This window comes from Electrona antarctica (assembly GCF_951216825.1).
Source record: "Electrona antarctica genome assembly, chromosome: 13".
Lineage (NCBI taxonomy): Eukaryota > Metazoa > Chordata > Actinopteri > Myctophiformes > Myctophidae > Electrona > Electrona antarctica.
In genome coordinates, this window is record NC_136794.1 from 26,773,680 (window position 1) to 26,788,331 (window position 14,652).

General features: G+C 41.7%; 1 protein-coding gene across 4 annotated transcripts in view; it reads left to right on the top strand.

The window, feature by feature from the left end:
- pde9aa (phosphodiesterase 9aa) overlaps positions 1–14,652 on the top strand; it is a 36,034-nt gene that overhangs the window by 11,703 nt on the left and 9,679 nt on the right. For all 4 annotated transcript variants that reach the window (XM_079517961.1, XM_079517960.1, XM_079517962.1 and 1 more), the window contains 5 exons: positions 124–167; positions 4,972–5,026; positions 5,660–5,730; positions 12,613–12,697; positions 14,497–14,563. In XM_079517961.1, coding sequence (XP_079374087.1) covers positions 124–167; positions 4,972–5,026; positions 5,660–5,730; positions 12,613–12,697; positions 14,497–14,563 — 322 coding nt within the window. The remainder of the gene's footprint in view (positions 1–123; positions 168–4,971; positions 5,027–5,659; positions 5,731–12,612; positions 12,698–14,496; positions 14,564–14,652) is intronic.

The following is a 14,652-nucleotide window of genomic DNA, read 5'->3' on the forward strand; positions in this document are numbered from 1 at the left end:
GTGTGTGTGTGTGTGTGTGTGTGTGTGTGTGTGTGTGTGTGTGTGTGTGTGTGTGTGTGTGTGTGTGTGTGTGTGTACGCGTGTGCCGGTATGTACATTTACGTGTGTTCTGTTGTGTTGAAGGTCACCATACAGAGTGGTACCTCTTACTGGAGGGCAGATTTCTGGTGAGTCCCTGGGGCAACACACACACACACACACACACACACACACACACACACACACACACACACACACACACACACACACACACACACACACACACACGCACTAGAAATATTACATAAATGTGCCTTGATACTAATTAATGCAAAAGCAGACTACACACACACACATACTCACAAAAGTGTCAATTAGACGATGTGCACACATACAGTATCGCTGATGCAAAAAAGGGTTTACATGATTAAGCCTAAAAGGCACACAAAAAACCCCCACAAACACACACACATGCACACGCACATACACACACACACACACACACACACACACACACACACACACACACACACACACACACACACACACACACACACACACACACACACACACACACACACTTGCACGCTCCAGTTCACACAGAGTGCTTCATCAATGAGCTGGAAACATCCGCTGTCTTAGTTCAATGGTCAGGGTGTTCACATTGAAGCACAAGAACCCCACTGGACTTGAGCATGTCATTATAAGCAAACATTTAAAGTAAATAAATCATTTTTGCTATTCATTGTGCAACGAATTGTATAGGGCCCAAGTGGTTAACAAGGCTAATACACAGATGCGTGTGTGTTCACACAGGGAGATGCAAAGATACAGTCTACCTGTCATTTTCAATGGAAGCCAGCGACATGAAGATACAAAGATGCTTCCGACGTTTGTAGCTGTTGGAAAAGCTACAAAGCTACAAAAACGTTGAGCTGGTTTTAACTTCAGATACAAAGATACAAAACTACAAATATTCTGTGTAGCTTTGCATCTTTGCATCTGCCTGTGTGAACGTGCCCAGAAGGCTGCATGCAGAAGGTAACACATTTCCCGAATGCCTAGTTGGTTACGTTTGGTGCAGCCAATTAGGCATTACGACTGGCTTTGGGAAACGCGACAAATGAGATGTACTGTAGGCGTACAGTATGTCTAACGTTCTGGATTCTAACCGGGCTCTTCCGCATGGGAGACCTCACATCTGCCGCTCAGCAAAGGGGAATTTACAGAGCTTCTAATGTGTGACACAGAAAACTGATGTGTCAAATTGAGTATTTATATCTGGAGATCTGGGAGTGATCAGGTGTGATCAATTGGCTAATTTGGGCCCTGTCCAGAGCCCAGGCAGAGGCTTTTGTATCAGTGTGATGTCAGAACAGGCCAGCTCCATATATGGAGATATAATTTGGGCCCTGTCCAGAGCCCGGGCAGAGGCTTTTGTGCTGGTTCTGGACAATGGCATATCAGATGGACTCGACACCAGGCACTGCACTCCCTGCGGTGGTGTGGAACGTGTGTGTCGACTCGAATTTGAAGTCGGTGGGGCGAACGGTTCTCGAGTTACGTGGATTACAGACGTACGTACACACGTACACACGCACATGAGACTTGGTGCATGTATAGATATATCTAGAAGATACTGTCATATAATGATCATATAATGATCTTCAGATCATGGTTTATCTTCCACTTCACCATGAAGGGATGCACCACTTGACTTCATTCGAAAGTACATTGGTTGCATCTGCTTGCAGGAAATGTGCATTCATTATCGCATGATTTGCAAATTGTACACGAGCACTTAGGCAATTCATGTGCAGCAGTGGTTTCAACGATTGGACTTTTTTTCTGCCATAATTGGACAGTACAATGACTGAAACTGGGAGAGAAACGGGGAGTAACACGTGACGCAGCAAAGGTTGTCAGGCTCGGGAATCGAGCCTATGGGCCCTAACGTATATGCCATGAATTATAGTGTGTTTAGAACCTTCCACTACCCGTAAACGGTTTCTTGCGGCCACGCAACGCACTATACATTTTGCCGACTCCTATATTTGCGGGTGGAGGTGTGGCCGTAAGCATGCTGATGCGCTTTCCTTGAAATTTCTATCTTGCCCAAACACTGGCACATCAGCAGAAAGCGCCTCCTCAAAACCACCCGCAATGCGAATTCCGTTTGATAGAAGAACACACTCCTCCTGAGTTGGAGCTGTCTCGACGCAGAACAGCAGAGCATTCACAGATCAGAGGTCTCGTTCTGTCTTAATTCTCCACGAATCTCTGTGATTGTAATTTTGCTATAATCAGTCAAGTCAATTTCTTGTGTCCATTGTGTTTATATAATTGTCTATTCAAAGACATTTTTTGATTTGTCCTGTGCATTATGTGCGATTCCATTCGCTGAACACTGAACCCCTAATTGCACCTGATTGGTACCTTGCATGGTTTCCGCTGCCATCAGTGTATGAATGAATGTGTGTGTGAATGGGTGAATGTAATGCACAATCTATGTAAAGCGCCTTGGCAAAGGTGCTATATAAATGCACCATTTATAAGTAAGCAACAGGTGTCATTTCGCCTCAGTTTAGTGCAAGTATGTTTAATTAATCTGATTATACCGTTTCATAGAGAGACAGTCATGAATTTTAAAAAATGCTTAATTTTTGACTGAGTTATGGCTTAATGAAATGACGAGTGTTCTTGGCTGTTATGCATCCATTTGGTTCTGTGCGCAGAATATTTTCAAAAAGGGGTCATTACATTACATTACATTACAGTCATTTAGCAGACGCTTTTATCCAAAGCGACTTACAATAAGTGTATTCAACATAGGTAGGGAACAAAAACTACTAATCACCAGAAGTCTTTAGTGCATTTTCTGCAAAAACAAGCAACCAAGAGTATACCTAGCGCTAAGGTAAAAGTGCAATATATCAGCTACCTATTTCCTTAACCGGATGAGACAAAATAGCTAAATCAAATGAGCATGAGCTAAAACAATTAAGTGTATCGACTAAACAAGATCCAATAAACAATACAACAATAGAAAACAAACGTTCGTACAACTAGTTAACAACAAGTAGGTCAGGCAGAGAGGAAGGGTAGTGTTTCCTGAAGAGGTGGGTTTTCAACCTGCGGCGAAATATGGGCAGTGACTCTGCTGTCCTAACATCAGTGGGGAGTTCATTCCACCACTGTGGGGCCAGAACAGAAAAGAGTCGTGACCGTGTGGATCGGCCAGAAGGACCCTTGAGTGACGAGGCAATCAGTCGCCCCGAGGTGGCAGACCGAAGTGGTCGGGCAGGGGTGTAGGCATCGACCATAGCCCGGTCGATGCCTACACCCCTGCCCGACCACTTCGGTCTGCCACCTCGGGGCGACTGATTGCCTCGTCACTCAAGGGTCATGCAGCCTAATGTGAAGTTCCATTCTCTCTCTCTCTCTCTTCTCTCTGTGTCTCTCACAACAAGTCTATAAACAGCATTTACTATCACATCCATCCAGTCCACTCCTGCAGACCAGAGCTGTATAACTATGTTTTATGTTATCTCTTCCTAATGTGCCATGATTTAATTGTTCTCATGTGAGTGACCGGTCGGTCGGTCGGTCGGTCGGTCGGTCGGTCGGTCGGTCGGTCGGTCGCTCACTCACTCACTCACTCACTCACTCACTCACTCGTGTCTGAATATTATTCTGACAACATGACAGACTGTGCAATTCTGTAGTTTTCCACTGCTCCCATAAAAGAGAAAAGGGAAGTGGGCAAGTGATGGAAAAACACTTTCCTCAATTTTAGTTTTTAAGGCATTTTTGTAGTACAAACTACAATAAACAGAGACAGGGTACAGATATTGTATATTGCTATATTGTATATTGTATATTGTATATTGTATATTGTATATTGCAATATACATTGTTGAGGGGAGATATCACAAGTACTCGATAGTATCGGAAATTAACCCAAGCCTAGTGCCCTCTCGTGTAATATTAATTCAACAACCAATAATGTAAAGGTTCTGTGTACTGTATGCCACCTGCACCTCACCATTTACACCCCATGTCATACTTTCATAGTGAAAATAGCCAAGCGGTAGTCTACAATCTCATAGATTGCCTATTTTTTGCTATTTCTTAAATGCTTTTATATTTCAGTGACACTCTTGTGCCAGCTACGCCAAATGAATCAATCACAGAGGCACATTTTAATGATTCTATTTTGAGCCTCTTCCCCTTGACCTGAACCGGAGATGGAATGTGTGTGACTCAAAGCGCTGGCCGGTACGAGTGTGATCTTTTATTTTTTTACAAGTTCCTGTAAGCTGTGAGTTTATTGACCTGCCCGATTGAACTTTGCCCACGACAAAGAGGTGTTGTCCAGGTGTCAGGCTTTATTTGTGTCATTGGCTTGTTGTTCCCTGTGCGTGGCAAGAGGAATTGGAAGTTGTAAGCATACAGTATATGCTGCCACACGTTTTCACTTTTCAGACTGCTTTTCATCCACGGTAAGATCATCAAGTACGAGATTGCAGTTATCGTTCTCTCTCTGTATCTCTGTCCCTGTCTCTTGCTCTGCCTCTCCTCTGCCTCACCATCTGTCCTTCTGACTATTGACTCCCTCTTTATCTCCATCTCTCAATATTTAGTTTACATAACCTCTCCCTATGTACCTGTGTTCATCATAGCCACTATCGATACTGTATGTCTCCTGCTGCGGCCGAGGATATACTGAAATGTTCCAGATGAGTGGCAACAACCTGTTGTTTACCGTAATTGGCTGCGCATGCATGCATGAGAGAGAGAGAGAGAGAGAGAGAGAGAGAGAGAGAGAGAGACAGAGACAGAGACAGAGAGAGACAGAGAGAGACAGAGAGAGACAGAGAGAGACAGAGCGCACACGCTCGAGGGAGTTCACTCTTGTGTGTTGACTCAATGTTGATGTATCCATGTGCTGTGTGTGTAACACTACCCCACATCTCTCTCTCTCCCTCGCAGACAAAGAGGAACTATTTCAGAATGTACTGATGCAGGTGGCCGAGCAGTTTACCAGGTGAGTGCACACTTAAACTTAATCTTAACCCCTGATGTAGATGGGCTATTGTCACAACTCTTTTTGAAATTGTTTGAATGTTACATTTTCGCCTATCATGGTGAAATTGGGACACCGGGTGTGGTTAAAGTGGTTACAGGTATAATAGAGTGCATGAAATTATTTTCAAGCTCGATTTGCAGCGATCCGTTAATAGTTAGAAGTACAGGACTCTTGTACAAGTAAGAGACGTTGTTTAGCAGTGGATATCAAACATGTACTGTAAGTGTATAGTGCATAAGTGATAGCGCCAGACAGTGCAAAAGCAATTAGTGTATTCATAGTCATATACATGACAATGCATGCATTGTACTTAAGTACTGTACTTAAATAAATGTACTTAGTTACTTTCCAACACTGCTTGTCTGTCTGTTAGCTAACTGTTACCGTAAGAGTATTGCTGCTTATTATCTGGAACGCTACCGACGGTCGTTGCTATCGCCCACACTGTAACAGTGTTCATTTCAATCTGAGTTATTCTCTGCCTGTATCTCTTTGTACAAACAACCCCTGCCCCACCCACCCTTCTCTCTCTCTGCTGCACTTAATCCCGACACCTTGTGTTTGACTGTCCGTCCGTCTCACCACCCACAGAGCATTCAAGATCAACGAGTTGAAAACCGAGGTGACAAACCGTTTGGCCATGTTGGAGAAGAGAGTGGAGCGTGAGTAAAACCCACCACCGTCACTTTGTTGCGACAAGTCTGTTCTGTAGAGAGGGGGAAAGTACCGCATGTCTCACCAAAGTACAATTTGTCACACATGTTACCTTACCACAGTAAAATTTGTTCTCCGCATTTGACCCATCTCTTGGAGCGGGGAGCCACAGCCGTGCCACCCTCGGGAATCATTTGATTAGTTGATTTGATCCCCCCCCCCCAATCCAACCCATTGATGCTGGCGGGTGCCAAGCAGGGAGGCATTGGGTCCCATTTTTACAGTCTTTGGTATGACCCGGCCGGGGATCGAACCCCGACCTCCCAGTTTCAGGGCGGACACTCTAACCACAAGGCCATTGTCTGTTCAGGTTATAATACTTAATATAATGTAATATACCTGTGCTGTGTATATGTGCCACTTTTATAAGTGTTTATTTGGACGTTTACACAGGTATTGCTTATAAAGAGCAGCAGTAACATGCTAATAATGTAGTATGTGTATGTATTACATAATGTTCCTCATATGCTGCAGAGATTGAGAGCACAACGAAATATCGTACTCAAGTCAAAGTACTGCTGTTATCAAGTTTTTATTTAGAACTTTACATTTTATTAGAGAAACGTACAAATTACAGCAGACAGAATTTCCTAGCAAATCATTAACATTGCCAATGACTAATAATCACCAGTGATAGTAATCGCTCCTTTTGCACATACCGTACGACAGTGTGATTTTCCACAGTACTTGATGTGCAACATGAAATCCTGTGTAGATAAGTGTTACTCAAGTCATCTTAACACAAGTAAACAGTACATTAAAGCAGTACCCAGTCGTCGACTAAAACTATGACTAAAAATGTTCGTCGACTACCTTTCTTCACTGAGGAAAATGGAATAAAAACGAAATAAGAACTAAGCTATGATGACTCAAGCTATGACTAAATATATTGACAATTTCGTCAAATAAAAACTAGACTAAAATGTTAAGGAGGGACTAGTGGAGAACAGAGAACTAAAAGACAAGTCATTTTATGCTCGGTTGCGTGTTGAAAATAGCCGTTCTACAAGCTCACAACGAGTCGCGCTGGGAAGCGTTGTGTGAGCTTGTAGATCGGCATGCAACCAAGTCTAAAATCAGTCAATACAGCGCCATCAAGGCCTGCCAAAATACATTTTAGTCGACTAAAACTAGACTAACACTAAAACATTGCAGATGACTAAGATATGACTAAAACTAAATAAAATGTTATTCAAAAGACTATGACTAAACTAAAATCTAAATTTGCTGTCAAAATCAACACTGCATTAAAAGGCTATGTTCACACCAAGAATCATAACTACAAAGATAATGATGTGAGCATCCACACTGAAGAACCATAACGTTCTGTAACTATCATTCATCAGATTGCTCTGAAAGTGATCCCAACGATATTAGTCCAGTAAATGTAATTTCCCTTTTACTGTACCTCTGTCATACTGTACAACCTCCACTGTAATTATGAGCTGTTGCAGTGACACGATCCATCCATGCCTCATCATGAACAAATCCAAAATTATGCTTTGTTTGAAAAGGATATTTGCTTTTAACTCAGAAGATTTGCATTCAATATTGTCCGCCACTGGATCAATGTACGCAGCCAGCAGTTTTCCATGCATTGACCACCATGCAATTGTGTGCGTGGTGGCACTCACGCACGCAGGCAGGCACAATGCCACATTTCTCGATGCATGCTTAGCATGTTTTATTGAGACATATTTCTGAATCTCCTTGCTCCTCAAGCCAAATCATAGTCGGTTAGTTAATAACCGACTATAATTATAATAACCAGTAAGACGCCCTGAGGGCAAGGTTGTGTGCACGCATCCGCCTGGGTGATGGCAGACTGCTGGGAGAGCGCTGGCGCTTTGGTCAGTCAGATCAACATATGGAATGAATTCTGTATGGCCATATATGGATGGATCGTGTCTTGAGTGTACAGGGTTTGATGAGGTCAGATCAACATATGGAATGTCAGAACAGGTCAGCTCCATATATGGAGATCTAAGTGTGGCAAAGGGTGGCAGCGGGGCCAGTGTCTTGAGTGTACACTGTACACCCTTCTGTACACTGTACAGGGTTTGATGAGGTCTGGCCATATATGGAGCGTGTCTTGAGTGTACAGAGTTTGATAAGGTCAGATCAACATATGGAATGTCAGAACAGGTCAGCGGCTGCACTAATATAACTTTGGGGCAGGCCCGTCTAGAGTTTGAATGGACAGATATCAGTCAAAAGGGAGACATTGAAGAGGAAGGACGGGTGGGGAAGGACCAACATATGGAATGTCAGAACAGGTCAGCTCCATATATGGAGATCTAGGTGATGATCCAGTCTTCTCCATGTATGGCTATCCGGGGTTTGATGAGATCAGTGTCGTGATCCTCATATGGAGACGGACATGAGGCGTGATGGACTGATGGCCATATATGGTGACGTGACGTGTCACGAGGCGTGATGACTGACGGCCATATATGGTGGTGTGACTGACGGATGATGGAGAGAGAGGTTTTCTAGGTTTTCGTAGTAATCTGCGACCTACTGTCGCAATAATAATAATATAATAATAATAATAATAATAATAATTGAACCACTGTGAAGATGTATTTCCATTGATCTGTGCAAACCGGTAGCTGCTTTGGAACAGTTATATGCCTCCATGTCTCTATTTCCTTGTGGGGACCTGCCAACAATAGGACTATTTAACCTTACAGTGCACAGTGATATTTTCATGATCGGTGCATATCTGTGTGGAGATAACTGCATACCTCCAGTTGGGACTTGGGACATCTTAATTCAGCTGTTTTGCAGCACTGTTTATGAGTCAATGATTAGATAAGTAGTGATAGAGGTTGTATGTGGTCTGCTATTGACCTCCAGTAATTAGGAATTTGTCTGAACATTGACCAGTGGTTCTCAAACATTTTCATGTCAAGGACCCCCAAATGTATTTGGCAGCGGACCTCCATCTGAAAAGATTTTGTGGCAGGGGACCCCATAATAGAAGATTGGTGTTGTTAAAAACACATTTTTCCCAATTTGTCAAGATTGTGTGAGCTTGTAGATCGGCAGTTTTTGAATATCCATAGTATAGTTAGAGTTACAGTTAGAGTGGTTAAACTGATTTTGATTGATGCTATATTAACCAAAATTTGGTTAATAAAGCCACTATATTAATTCACAATTTAGAATTTTTATTTACCATTTAATGGTAAATAAAAATTCTAAATTGTGAATTAATATAGTGGCTTTATCCAATGCGCTTTACAATGTGCATTACATTCATCCACTGATGGCTGATGGGTAGCAGGGGTAGTAGAGGTTCATTGTCTTGCTCAAGGACACTTCAACATTAACTCATGCAGAGCCAGGGATCAAACAGGGAACCTTCCATTTCCCAAGAAGCTGCTCTACATCCTGAGCCTCTGCCACCCCTACTAATTTAGCTGGGGACCACCTCAAGTTTCCCTGGGGGTCCCTCACTTTGAGAATCATAGAAGTAGAATGTATCACCCTTCTGCTTATAGAAATATGCAATGCAGCGCTAGGCAACCACCCTCCCCCGACCAAAAAAAAAAGAATACATGATCCGTGACCTTCATGGCTGGCTGCTGGCTGCATTCACCTGTTGTTTGTGTCGCATTTTGTATTAACTGTGAGGAGGAAGTTTCTGCGAGAGGCCCCTGACCTCTCTGTGTCCTGCTTTGCGTTTGCACAGCGATAGCATCCGATAATTGCTGTAATCCCATAATTGCATCAATGGGGCTATAAAATCGGCTCTATAAAGACACGTCGACAGGCTGTCCGCCCGGTCAGCGGGACCAACTTGTTTTTTTATTTTGATCGTGGTGTTCTTTACAGGGATGCCCTCCGGGAACATTTAATCAGTAATTGTTTTGCAGTATACTTGAGTATACTTCCCAGACTGGCCTCATTCACACTAAATTGTGAATGAGGATAGGAACTCATTAAGATTTTTTATGTGTTCATAGCATATAGTGCAGATGTGGAGTGCTGCTACTTAAGTTATATTATTAGAGTGTAAAAGACAGCCTTATTAAAACAATATTTATATTGAAACAATAAAGCTTCAACTGTACGTTTTATGTCTACTTCCTGACAGGTAATTTCAACTGCCCGATCTCCCATGTGGGAATTTGGGAAACCAAATACAACTCAGGCAAGAGGGACTCTACCCTTGGCCAGGAATATATTGGGCTTATGAGCTTCATGCACTACTTGTCAACCATTAGCTGTCCTATCCGACACCAGGGTCTAAATGTCTCAATGGAAGCATAATGAGACCCCCTCCAACCACTACAGATGTGCTAGTTCTATCGTATTAACATACTCTACTGCACATACATATTGATGAAAGGTTATTATTATTATTATTCATTAAAATATGTTCCGGATTGCAGCCAAGATTGTGTGCATGTTCTAAAAACAAACCAGAGCACAGATATTGACATTGTAATTGATCCCTGCGTAGATATTAGTCTGGAACTTCGGTGGGGAAGATTTATTTCCAAGATTTGGTTACAGATTACAGATTCCAACGTCAACAACAAAGTCTCACTTTGAAAAGTGGGCTTTGATTGGTCACCCTATCACTGGGGTGAACTGAGTGCCAGACCAATCTCCCCAGGGATTTGTTTTTTTCGTCTGGTTTCCAGGCTAATTTAAAACCATGCTCGTTTATATGTTTATGACGCTCTTGGATAAAGGCCATAGAAACAGATGACCTTGCCAGACCAATGATGACAGATCAAAGCCTCTGATTTGATATCATAAGGTTGAATTGTTTTACTGTGCAGTGCGTGCTGCAGTATTCACACTGACTGAGCTTTGGAATGAACATTGTTATGTTTGTTTCAGATGCAGTCAAATTGTAAGTGACATAATGCTTTTTCATTGGCAGCTCCAAAGCAGTTTCTCTATTGTCATTGCGCAAAACTGCACAAATCAGGCTTTAGCATCGGTAGTTAATAATTTTATAGCTGTTTTTCATTTTCAGTTTGGCAGTGGATATTCACCATTTACAATTACAATTTAGAGTGCAAAGAGACAAAGTGCAAGATGTATGCAGCATGAACCCTAGTCAACAAACATACGTATATGAACAACATACATACAGTAGGATATATGAACAGTAACCAACAATCATCTAAAACTAAATAGGCAGCAAGTACAGATGCCAATAACAGTTGTCAGACTGCAGCTGCAGATGGGGATGGAATCTACCTGGGGAGGTCATTCCATATTCAGCCATGCCATAATCGCAACCTCCACATTCTAATGGCATTTGATTGGTTGGAGTCCTAATCAAATTTTTACTGTATATAGCTGCTTCAAGTTATATGGTTTGCTGTGGTTTAATGCATTGTTTGTATTTAAGGTTAAGCGCTGTTGGGTTTGGTGAGATTAAGATTAGCATGAGGATCTGGACAGGGTGGCCGATGGCATTCCATGGCTGAATACCTAATGTCTTTCTCATTTGCCTGCAAGGCAGCGGAACTGGAATCCTTTATGTGGGTGGGCAATTTACGTCACCCTTCAGTGGTCTAGTAGCAGTGGTGGAAAAAGTACTCACATTTTTTACATATGTGTAGGCAGCTTGTAGGTGCATCATGTGCCTTGCTGTCAGTGGGTGCATTCATGAGTGGGTTGAGTGTGTGCGTGTGTATATGCAAATGGGCGCCATGTTCCAGCACCTGCTCCCTTATCCCTTTCTCAGAAAACACCAGATTGCGTGCTGTCACACAGACATCAACAGAAGCACGCTATAGAGTGCTTGACTCCGCAGCTGGCTTCTTCTCATTTAAAGGGATATTTCGACTGATATTGTCCTAATATGTGAGGGCCAAACGTTTTTTTGAAAGTGAAATAATGTTGTTGTTACTTTCTATGCTCACCATGATAACATGAGTACAGTAATAGAGCATCACCCCTAAATAAATAAATAAACGAATAATAAATAAATAAAAATACAATAAAATACAGAAAATACAACATAATACGGCAGTTACTGAAGTCTATGAATGTTGAGTTGTTGGGTCCACGGGTTGGACAGTGTGGAGCCAGAGAGGACGTGGAGTACATTAAAGAGACTGTTCAAAGAGTCCTGATAACACCAGGCGAGAGGGGCTGTTAATATTAATGATGGTGTAACACTCACGCACACATTCACACATTCACACACACACACGCACACGCACGCACGCACGCATTTGATTTATTAGGTTGATATAGCTCTGCAAATCATGGCATAACTTCGACATTACTGCCATGTCATTGCTGATGATAATGGCAATAGCATGATGATGTAACATCATGCTATTTGTTACTGCAGAATTACTGTTGATATTTCCGTTGCTGCATTGACATTTTACTTTTCAAATCAGTCTGCTATTAAATTCATTTAAATGCAAGAACAGCGTAACTTGACTAAAATAAAGAAAAGAGGTTGCCAGCCCATTTTGTCCTGTGTTTTGTCAAATGTGTGTATATGTGTTGCATACAAGGCCGCTGGGTCGCAACACAAATTTCAGTGCAAACTGATAATAAAGTACTATATCATATCATATCATATCATATCATATCATAATAGTGTAATTGCATTGTATTGGATTACTTATCTCAAGCAAGGTCTCTGCATGTTGATTTCTAAATGAATGGAAACCAGTGGCTTCCTTAAAAATAAAAACAAAACGTATGCTTTGGTTGGACAACAGCGGATAGTAATGTGAAGCACAGTGAGTCATTCACAGGAAAGACATTCAATGTTATGAAACTCGCTGTCACTTGACCTACTTATGCTATCCCCTTTGTTACTTTATCTCTCTTTCCAGTGGAGGGGATGAAAGTGGTGGAGATTGAGAAATGTCGCAGTGACATCAAGAAGTTGCGAGAGGAAATAGCCACCAAGAACAACAGGTGACGAGGGCACAACACTGGCTCATACCAATAAAACCAATAACACACTTTTAGCTCTAATAACATGTCTGCGTGTCACTGCCATTATATTGTGTTTTCTTTTATTATTATGATTTATTTGTATTTATTTTCGAACTGATTGATTGAATGAAAATTGTTTGCAGAATGGGTACAGTTTAAGGAACAAAATCTGCTAAGAGTATAAAACCAGAAAAAGCACTACATCAGGGTCCTCCACTGGAGGGGGAGGAGACTTTTACTTTTTTAGAGGGGACATAACTACTTATATACTAATATACTACAAATAATATACTGACACTGATTTAATACACAGAATTGTTTGATTAATTAATAATGTAAAGCCTAATTTCAGTTAAGCTAGTTTAAGTTACTACAGATTCACTGTAGTTGAGTTAAGCGAGTGAGAAACACACTGTCTGCATATTTGTCCACCAGAGGGTGCTAAAACTATGAACATTGTGTCTTGTTATAGAGCCAAAGTCCTGACTCACTCGCTCATCCCCTGGTTCTGCCTGGTTCACGGAAGTAATTTCTCTATGGAGAATAACATGGGGTCATCTAAAAATCGTTTCATATAAGCATTGTGGTCCAAAAATAAACAAGCTGTCTCAGCGTTATTGTCAGGGAGGTGTCTCTGTATCGTTTACGACCGTCAGTCACTCGAAAATGTAACTAATTCAGTAGCAGTAACGATATCGTTTTCTCTCAGTCAGTTGATTCTTCATATCCATATGAGTGTAACGGCCGGGATGACATGTTTATTTTTCAATCACAGTTATTATATGAGGCGATCTAAAATCCCAATTATAATGCAAATATAAAGTACATGAACCCGTGGATTTGCACCCTCTATCGATATTGACGTCAGACGTCGGTGCTCTATAGTTGATATAATAATAATAGTATACTATTACAACTAATATAATATCTACACTAATTTTGAGTATGAAAGTAGTCATTTATTTCTGTATTGCATTGTAAGTAAATAGCATTGCCAAGCCATGAGGCCCATAGCGCAGGAGCCTATCTCCTGTTTCTGTAGCGTGAGGCAGCTTGATGTACAAGTACACCCCCTGGACATGACGCTAGTATGTCGCAGGGACTTACCCCCAATCTAACCCTTGATGCTGAGTCAAGCAGGGAGGCACTGGGTCCCATTTTGTATGACCCGGCCAGGGATTGAACCCTGACCTTCCAGTCTCAGGGCGGACACTCTAACCACAAGGCCACTGAGCTGGTGTATTGCATTGTATTGCAACAATATTCCTCGTTCTAGAATCACAAGGATTTAAATGAGGAGTGTGTGGAAAATGAGCACGAGACATGGGATTTATTTTAACAAGGTTATTGTGAATACTGACCACACGAGACATGGGATTTATTTTAACAAGGTTATTGTGAATACTGACCACACGAGACATGGGATTTATTTTAACAAGGTTATTGTGAATACTGACCACACGAGACATGGGATTTATTTTAACAAGGTTATTGTGAATAATGACCACACAAGACATGGGATTTATTTTAACAAGGTTATTGTGAATACTGACCACACGAGACATGGGATTTATTTTAACAAGGTTATTGTGAATACTGATCAGAGGTCTGTCTTGATGTTTTTCTCATTAGAGTTGTAATTCTCCCTCATGGGTCTTGGATCAGTAGAGATTAGTACCTGTGTGTTAGGCCTATTAGAGCAGAACGAATATTACTGTATTTGACGGTATTTTACTGTATTTGACGGTTGTTCTGTCTCTTTTGTTCTCGTCCTACAGCGGCATTTGCTTTCCTGATGACAATAAGAAGCTGACTCCTCGCAGAGACGTACCATCCTACCCCAAGGTATGGAGAACATCATGCTGATTCATTTTTACTGTACAGGGCGGTTGTAGCTTTTTGATTGATTGAGTACTTTATTAACGGTTTAAAAA